A 9,236-nucleotide genomic window follows, 5' to 3' on the forward strand; every position below is an offset into this window, starting at 1 on the left:
ATTTTTATTTCATCATATATGTGTGGATCTAATACAATCAACTATAATTTGACATTTGTTGTTTCCAAGCATTTAAGAAAGTATAATATCTATGTATACAATGTTAACACTATGTATAATAAATTCTCTTTCTGTGCAAAATATGACTGAGACAGAAATCGGAAGAAATGATTCCCCGATCTTCTTCTGATCTCTGTGCTCCCGGTTCTTTGTTTTCTTGTCACTATGACAGGATCCTGAAAAAGTCTCTCCTTAACTGTGTCTAGGCCCCCAGTAGAATTACAGCAAGAAACTTCCTGTTGAGGCTCTAAGAAGCAGCAGGAAGGAGAAACCTGTTCAGCCAGTAAGAGTCAGCCACACCCAGCCGAGGGACGTATAAAGGCAGGTCCAGCGGAATAACCCGCAGTCCGCCTTTGGACGTGAAAGAGCGGCCTCCTTTCACTTGAGCGTCAACATGGGAAAGGGAAATGAAAACCCCGGTCTCCACTGCTCTTCCATCCAGCACCCCACTGACCAGCCCCCTTCCCCACAGATCTTTACAGAAAGGGGCCCAGATGAGAAGAAACCATTCAAAGGAAAAGGTAAGACGGCCTCCTCCCATTCCAGTGAGAAGCACATACAAAGGCAAGGTAAGGCCTTGGGCTGCTCCCATGGAGGCTGGAAGGAGAGTTGGAATCAGGGATACTGAGCCATGTGTCTTTAGTAGGGTTTTATTTTGAGATTTGGGGATGGGAAATGGCTTGGTGCCCTCAGGGGACTTTGAGAAATGTGTTCACTCGTGATGCTGGCAGAACTTCACATGAAGGACTGATCTGCAAAAACTCATCAGAGATAGACTATGGGACTCTGCCTAGGGAGAGGTGAGTCATCTAAACTTCCTTTTGCAGCAGGATCGGAGCCCAACCCAAACAAGGAGGAGAATTCTGAGGAAACCAAGCTCAAGGCCGGGAACAGCACTGCTGGATCCGGTAAGATTTGACTCTTTCCAGGCAAGAAGGGACGAGCCAACAACTCTGGCTCCCCTGGTCAGAAAACCGGGAGCTCCTTGGCAGCCAGGGCGGTGCAGATCCTGGACACTGGAGAACAGAAGAGAGCTGGGGTTTGGTGGGAACCTGAGCTCCTGTGTGTCCAGGATGGACTAGGAATTTCAGGGTGTTCAGTTGGAGGCACTTTCTCAAACTCTCATTGTATTCACAGAACCAGAGTCCAGCTCATACCGGGAAAACTGCAGGAAAAGAAAAATCAGTTCCAAGGACAGCTGCCAAGACAGAGCAGGTAGAATCTTGGTGTTTTTTGTTGGTGGTGGTAGTGGTGGGTTTTTTTGTTTTTGTTTTGCCTCAAAAGGTAAATAATCAGGAAACTTTTATACGAGGCTTGAGCAGAAAGGGAGTTACTTACCGACAAGTAAATTTTTGAGATCTTAGCACTCTGAGAATATTTGGGGACTCACAAGGGGTTCAACCTCACTTCATTCCAGTGCTGAGATGGTCAGGGAGGAGTGGGAGAGACAAGTGGGGTTCACCTGGGTGCACAGGGGGTTCTGGAAATGAGGGTCTGTGGGGACTGCTCTGGTGAGTCTCTCACATGCTTTCTTTGCAGGGAACTGTCCAGAAGAAGAGTGCAGCTTGACGCTGAAAAAAAAATCAAGATCCTCCACTGCTGTGCACAACAGTGAAATCCAGGAGACCTGTGATGGCCACCATGGGGGACATTCCAGGGCCCGCACTGGGTGCAGCCAGCGGCACACGTCTCGGGCCCTAGGAGTCCAAACACCGTCACTTCGAAAAAGCTTGGTGACCTCTGTGCGAGCTATGTCGGAGGCTATTTATCAAGACCTAGCCCAGGTGTGGGCACAGCAGATTCGTTCTCCACTGACCTGGGAGCAGCTCACACTGCTCACTCAGCTCCGGGGGCCTCTGTGTGCCCAGGTGCAGACCTTGTATTCCATGTCCACCCAGGCAGCTTATGTCTTCCCTGCTGAGGGCTGGCTTGTCCCAGCCACACTGCCTGGTTCTGGGGATTCAGCCCTGGATAGGGAAGCCCATCCCTGGGCGGGAGATAACTGAGCCTGTCAGTGGATCAGATGAGGCTGAGCTGGGAGCACCTTGACCCTATTCAGCAGAGGATGCATCTCTGGGAATGAGAACAAGGACCTGTTACTTCTCAGATTCTTCCAGATGACCAGCAGTGACAATTTTGGATGCACTGTGTTAATAAATGACAGAACTTGAAGAAGTCATAGGAAAGAAACTTGAGTGGCATACTCAGAATTGTGAGCCCTGCATTTTGCAGAGCACTAAGGCTATAGACAAATTTTATGTTCCATGTTAGACATTTGATGCCTTTCGGATGTCTGATGACAGTCGTGCATTTCTGTATAATCAGAAAAATATTAGAATGTAATCGTGAATTTGCATATTTTAGATTGTAGAAAAGTAAATACAAAATTATATGCTTTTTTTTTTTTTTGAGACAGTCTTCCTATGTTACCCAGGCTGGAGTACAGTGGCACAATCCTAGCTCACTGCAACCTCCGTTTCCTGGATTCAAACAATTCGCATGCCTCAGCCTCCCAAGTAGCTGGGACTACAGGCAGGTACCACCATGTCTGGCTGAGTTTTTTTCTTGTTTTGTTAGTAGAGACAGAGTTTTGTCACATTGACCAGGTTGGCCTCGAACTCAAGTGATCCGCCAGCCTCCACCTCCCAGTGTGCTGGGATTACAGACATGAGCCGCCTTACCAAGAAATTGCTTTTCTTTTAATTCAGAAAAGGTTGTAGGCTCTCACTCTTCCAGCCTGAACCCATGGAGTACTAATATCCACAAACCATTAATAGCACTCCCTGTGGGAAAATGTCTATACATTTTTACAGTTTGATATAAGTATAGTAAAATTAATATGCAAGCTATTTACTTTTAATATTTCTACATAAAATTTAAGTCAAGATCTATTAAATGGTAAATGATTATACTTATTTATTCACCTGCCTCATGTTTTATTTCATTTTAAATATCCTAAATTTAAATTTTATTGTATTTTATACATTTCAATTAATTGTACTGTATTGCAGGATATGGAGATTTCATCACATACTACAGCACAGCGTATTTTGTTATATTTGACATACATTCTGGTATTTTGTACTGAGATCATACTATCTTTCATTATCTAAGAGTATTAATTACTTATTTGGTTGCTTTATAATTTTCATTTTATGTAATAATGAAATAAACATTAATGTTGTTTGGAATTTTAAATTTCTTTCATATATAATTTGTATCTAATAAAGATGTGAAAAAGAGAATGTCTTATCTTCACTTCTGCGTCATCCTAACCCTGACCTCCCCGCAGCCCACAGCTCTTGTCATAGTCCGGGGACAGTGTTCCATTACTACAGGAAATGGGGCCAGTTCAATGGGAATACACAGAGAGCAATTGGAGACATAGAGATTTTAACCTCCACCACTGCGATAGAAAAGAACCACAGTCATGTAAGACACAATTTTCGGGTTGACACTGCTTACGAGTTATGCTTACACTATGCTGTAGAATAACTCTGACATAAATTTATGTATATTAAATAAATGCACATACATAAATAACGTGTCTAAATAACAATGTATATATCTTAATGAAAATGAACTTTATTGCTAAAAAAGTTAACACACGGATACACACAATGGGATCATAAAATGTTGAAAAATAGAGATGGGGAGAGGAACACAGACATAGAGAAAGGGAGGAACAGAGCTAGAAAAGGACAGATGGACAGAGGGACATTGGAAAGGAGAAAGTGGGGAGGGGGGAGGAAGGGAGGTAGGGAGTGGGGAGGGAGGAAGGGAAGGACAGAGGGAGAAAGGGAGGCAGAGACACAGAGAGGAAGGCAGAGAGAAAAGCGGTCTTCTGCCTCCAGGACCAGCAGGACCTTGCACTCCGGGAAAATGTTGGGTGCCCAGTGCGGGCTAAGGGCTCGGCCCACAGCTGCGTCGGCCTGCGGGGCGCTCACCGGACCCCCGGATCCCCAGTCTGGGTCACTTCATCCCGGAGCAATTCAGACGAATTCCGTCTCCCAAGGAATGAGCGAATTGCGCCCCACGTTGAGCCTGCAACAGAGCGCGAGGCCGATAGTCCCATCCGCACAGGAGTCGCACTCAGGCCGATGAAGCGTGGTTTCGGGTTCCACGTTCCTTTGCCCTCTGCAAGGGGGCCTGTTGCTCACGCGTCTCTGGCCCCCGAAAGAGAGACCATGTTGACTGCTTCCCTAGCTCTGTGGGGACCCAGAAACCTGCAGGGAAGCGTGGAAAAGCAGCACTGTGTCTTCGCTCTCCTTTCCAGTTTCCAAACAGGCCACAGTGGAGACTCCCCTTGTCGCAGGAGACAGGAATCCGTCCTCAGGCCGTGATGCCTCCATCCCCTGCCCAGGCTACGGGCTCTCTGGGCGGCCTCCCTTTCGCAGATGCTCCAGGCCTTCCCCGACTCTCAGCTCCGAGCTTCCAACACATCGGACCGGCTCAGGACGGGGTGTGCTCCGAGGCGTCAGGGCCCAGGGCTCACTGCCCTGGGATCCCCTCCGGTGCCCGCCTTGCTGCGGAAACATTGTTTTGGATGCCTCGCCGCCCCTCCTGCAAGGCCCCCTCTTGCCCCACACACCCAGAGTCGCCAGGGCTGTCCCCCCCCCCCCCGCAGGCCCTTTTTCTCACAACGCCACCACTGTCCCTTGTCCACACGAGGTCCTGCCCGTGGTCAAGGGGGCGGGAAGGTTCTGCTTTGCCCCACTCTGGCCCTAGAGCCCCGGCAGCCTGATCCCAGGAGAGAGGGGCTGACGGACACCCCGACACACCCCACCACCAGCACGAGCAAACCCACCCCGACACACACACACACACATGGGTGAACGCGCGTGGGCACACACGGACATGCACAGACACACACACGGGCACACACACACACACGGATACACACACATGGGAACACACACGGACACACACACCGACACACACACGGACACACACACTGACACACACACACGGACACACAGACAAAGACACAGACACAGCTTGAAAGAGAGCTACGGAGACCGGGATGGAGAGAGAGAAACGGGAAGAGAGAGAAAGAGAGAGAGACAGAGACAGAGATGGAGGGGTAGAGAGAGACAGAAGGTGACAGAAGAGTGCGAGGTGGAGGGGGAGGAGGAGAAAGAGGGTGAGGGGACTGGAGAGCGACAGCAACAGAGCCTTGGAGAGCGAGGCTGTGCTCAGGTAGACAGGTCCCACTGAGCAGGCCGGGGTAGGGTGGAAGGAGCTTGGGCCGGGCTAGAACAGGGGTCAGGGCCCCCCACGCGGGAAAACAAATGGAGACCTGAGACGTGTTTTTTCTTGGACTGGTTGGTTGCTTTGGGGGTGCGTTTCATAGGGTCCTTCTTTTGTTGGCTTCTCCCTGTCCTCTAGCTGCGGTGGGTCCCGAGATTTGTAGAGTGCGCCCGTCCGTCTGGTGACAGCCGGGGCACCGAGCGTGTCCACGGCCCGAGTCCTGGGTCTCTCTCGTGTCCCCGGGACTGGAGTTTACACGAAGTCGGTGGCAATGGGAGTCCGGGTGCACAAGGGTGGATTTCCTCATGGTTGGCGATGGCAACGTCCTTCCGCAGGGAAAGCAGCCCACAGGTTCTGGAGCGGAGGTCTTGGCGGGCGTCTGTGGGACCCGCTACCCCTGCCCGCCCCTTCCTCCGGCTTGGAAGGTTGCGGCGGTGCTGGAAGAATGAACTGAATTGCCCGGGCGTCCGGGGAGCGGGAAGACACCCGGGACGGCAGGAAACCCACGTCTGCGCCTTCGGGGTCGGGTGCCTGCCGCAGCGCCCTGGCTGGAGCCCGGCTCCTGGTGGGGCTGCAGCCAGGTGGAGGAGGTGGGATGCTGCCGCCTGGCGGTGCTGCAGCTGCGGACCCCCACGAGGACGCTTCATCTTGACGTAAATCTTTTTTATTTATTCAGCTGATCTGTATCCTTAATTTTAGGTTAGTGGTAACTCCAGAAATTTAGAGGCACAAAATATGGTTGCCCACACCGTATAATCGCATTACCACCTCCCATTACCACCACCTTTCCCCCTCCCCCACCCAAGACTAGGTCTTGCCGTGTTGCCCAGGCTGGCCACAAACCCCTGGGCTTAAGCGATTTGCCTGTCTTGGCCTCTCAAAGTGCTGGGATCAGAGGTGTGAGCCAACATGCCCAGCCAACCACCACCAAGTTTTGATTCAACAGGACTGGGTCATGGAGCTAAGGACCCACAAATTTAGAAAAGTTTTTAAATATCATAACGTTTCTGTAAGGAAACAGTATTTGGTATCAAATTTTTAGACTCTTTTATAATGCTCTGTTTTTTCCACTGAGCACAGTACTAAGTAGTAACTGGAAAATCACAGCAGAAGTCATATTACTTTTTTTAATACAGAGTCCTTGGCTGTTCTCTAAGCTAAACCTGATCACCTATATTGAGAAAAAAAAAGCCCCAGAGTGTGAGGAGACAGGAGATAGTAGCCAAACATCTAAATAGATGGGAGTGAATAAAGCAGATGACACAGATGAGATGTCCAAAGGTCAAGGAGAAAGCCAGATCTTAAAGTGTGGTTTGCGAAGCTATGCTCCAATGGAAATCGTTTCTGAGAAGCCCTGGTTTCTTTCTCTTGCTCTCATATAGAGACAGACATCTTCTGCCCAAGGCTCTTCAGTTCTCTAGGTCTGGGCTTCCCCTTCGGCGATCATTCTTCCAGGTTACAAAGAAAATCAAAGCCCTTTGCATGGCTTGCAAGGGGCTGGAGGACCTGGCTGCTTGCTCTTTTACTGCTTTTGAGGACATGGGGCCGTCTGTGATTTTAAAGGAACTCTATGTTAAACATTTTCTAATTTCCATTTTGAGTCTAAAATGTGTGAGAGTAGTGGAGATATTGGGATTTAGTTTAGAAATCCCAGAAACACCACATCCAGATGTCGTGTTTTCTGTTTTACAATTTCATATCCTATGAAGGTTTCAAATGTGATTCTACAGAAATTCATACTCAAAAATTTTATCAGAACACTAAGCATCTGCCCCATATAATAAAACCTAATGTTATTTTACTTCAAAACTTTAAGTTTTTTGGTATGTATTGAGGCTAATACTGTAAACATTCTGTGCCCTAATTCCTAAACAGTAATATGGTTTACTGTATCTACTTTCTACATTTAAAACATGTACTTTCCCATTGAGGAACTAGAACATTGTTGAGCATGTATTAAATTCCCATTTGTTTCCTGATTTTTAAATAGTTATCATTTTATAATTTTCTCTTGTTTAGTTTGAAGCTTACTAGGACTGTGTTATTGATATCTATGTGTATATATATACACACACAAGTATATACATAACAACATATGTCATGGATATATATGTATATATTTTACATACCTGTATATACACACTTATGTGTATATATGCATATGCACATAACATCAATTTTTTGACCAATAAAAATTGCATAATTATGTATTGTGTAAATTATAATAATTTGATAGGTATATATATTGTAAAACGTTTAATACAATTAAGTTGATGAATATTTATGTCACCTCACATGGTTGTTTTTTGTAGTGAGAGCACTTGAGGTCTCCTACTGTTGTAGCAAATTTTAAGCATACAAAACACTGTTATTAACTACATTTTAAAGCTATACATTAGATCCCCAAAACTTATTTATCTTTTAACTGAAAGTTTGTACTCTTTGAACACTTTACCATTTTTCTACCTCCAGACCTGTTCATTACCATTGTACTCTCTGCTTCTATGGGTTCAGCCTTTTTAGATTCTCCATTTAAGTGAGAACACACAGCGTTTGTCTTTCTGTGCCTGGCTTATTTTGCTTAGCATAATGTACCCAGGTTCATTCATGTTGAAATAGCAGAATTTCAATCTTTTTCAAGGGTGAATAATATTCAGTTGTCTGTTTATACCACATTTTCCTTATCCATTCAGCATCTACAGATACATCGTTTTAAAAAAAAAAAAATCCTTGACAGTTGTGAATAATGCTGCATTGAATACAGGGGTGAAGATTTTTTTTGAGATATCTGATTTTATTTTGTTTATAGACAGAAGCGGAATTTCTGGCTTGTATGATAGTTCTATTTTTCTTAAATAACCTCCATGCTAATTTTCATAATGACTCTTCCAGTTTACAACTCATTAAGACTGTACAGAAATATCTTGTCACATCCTTGTTAACACGTCATATTTCTTCTTTTTGATATTAGCCATTGTAACCGCTGTAAAGTACTATCTCCTTATGATTTTGATTTGCAATTTTCTGATTAATGGTAATTTTTAGCATCTTTATACACATCTGTTGGCCATTTGAATATGTTTGTTAAAATACTTAGTCTTTTGCCTATTTTTAGTTTGGTATTATTATTATTATTATTGTTTTGTTTCTGATTTGTATGACTTTCTGCTATATTTTGAATACTAACCTCTTATCATATATGGTTTGCAAATATTTTATCCCATCTTAAAAGTTTTCTTATTTTTTGCTGTGCACAATACTTTGATACACTACAACTTTATGTTTGCTTTTATTGCAATACTTTTGATATATTAAAAAAATCATTGCCAAGGCCAGTATCATGGAGGCTTTTCATATGCTTTTTAAAATATTTTCTTTTAAGGATTTATGTATCAAATTTAAGTCTTTATTTTAAGTCAATTTTTGTGTGTAGCATAAGAAATATGATCTAATTTTATTATTGTGCTTGTGAGTATACAGTTTTCCCAGCATCAAGTATTGAAAAGGCTATACTTTCTGTATTGCGTATTCATAGTGCCCTTGTCAAAGATTAACTTTAGACACATAGATTTACTTCTGGGCTCTGTATTCTGTTCCATTGGTTTTTATGCTGGTTCCTATAAACATACCATTCTATTATGTTTACTGTAGTCTTGAAATGTAGTTTTAAATAATAAAGTGTAATGTCCCTAGATTTTGTTTTATTCTTCATGATTGCTTTGGCCATTCAATATTTCTTATAGTTTTATATACATTGTAGACTTTAATTTTCTATTACTGTAAAAAGTGCACAGGAATTTTGATAGGAAGTTGAAATAATCTACAGATTGCTTTGGATAATATGTCACTTAGACAATATTCTTCTAATTCATAAACATGTAATCTATTTATGTTTATTTGTATCTTCTTTAATTTTTTTCATCAAT

The 9,236-nt window shown here is 44.3% G+C and overlaps 1 protein-coding gene across 2 annotated transcripts; it reads left to right on the forward strand.

Moving 5' to 3' along the window:
- Positions 1-403: 403 nt before the first annotated feature.
- Positions 404-3,302, forward strand: LOC140711219 (protein FRG2-like-2). 2 transcript variants are annotated; one of them, XM_073014139.1, is made up of 4 exons: positions 404-629; positions 888-968; positions 1,198-1,275; positions 1,600-3,302. In XM_073014139.1, exons 1-4 carry the CDS (start codon positions 455-457, stop codon positions 2,064-2,066), a joined length of 801 nt encoding a protein of 266 aa, XP_072870240.1. In that variant the 5' UTR covers positions 404-454; the 3' UTR covers positions 2,067-3,302. The 2 variants fall into 2 exon arrangements, with proteins under 2 accessions (XP_072870240.1, XP_072870241.1); XM_073014140.1 differs by having other exon boundaries at positions 412-629; positions 891-968; positions 1,600-2,066.
- The last annotated feature ends 5,934 nt before the right edge of the window (positions 3,303-9,236 follow it).

This window comes from Chlorocebus sabaeus, unplaced genomic scaffold (assembly GCF_047675955.1).
Source record: "Chlorocebus sabaeus isolate Y175 unplaced genomic scaffold, mChlSab1.0.hap1 unalloc_scaffold_299, whole genome shotgun sequence".
Classification (NCBI taxonomy): Eukaryota; Metazoa; Chordata; class Mammalia; order Primates; family Cercopithecidae; genus Chlorocebus; species Chlorocebus sabaeus.

Bases quoted from the DNA above. Each gene is read 5' to 3' on its own strand.
- LOC140711219 (XM_073014139.1), top strand. From the start codon at position 455: ATGGGAAAGGGAAATGAAAACCCCGGTCTCCACTGCTCTTCCATCCAG. The intron at 630-887 runs GTAAGGCCTTGG...TTCCTTTTGCAG, and splicing joins GAAGCACATACAAAGGCAAG to CAGGATCGGAGCCCAACCCA. The intron at 969-1,197 runs GTAAGATTTGAC...TTGTATTCACAG, and splicing joins GAACAGCACTGCTGGATCCG to AACCAGAGTCCAGCTCATAC.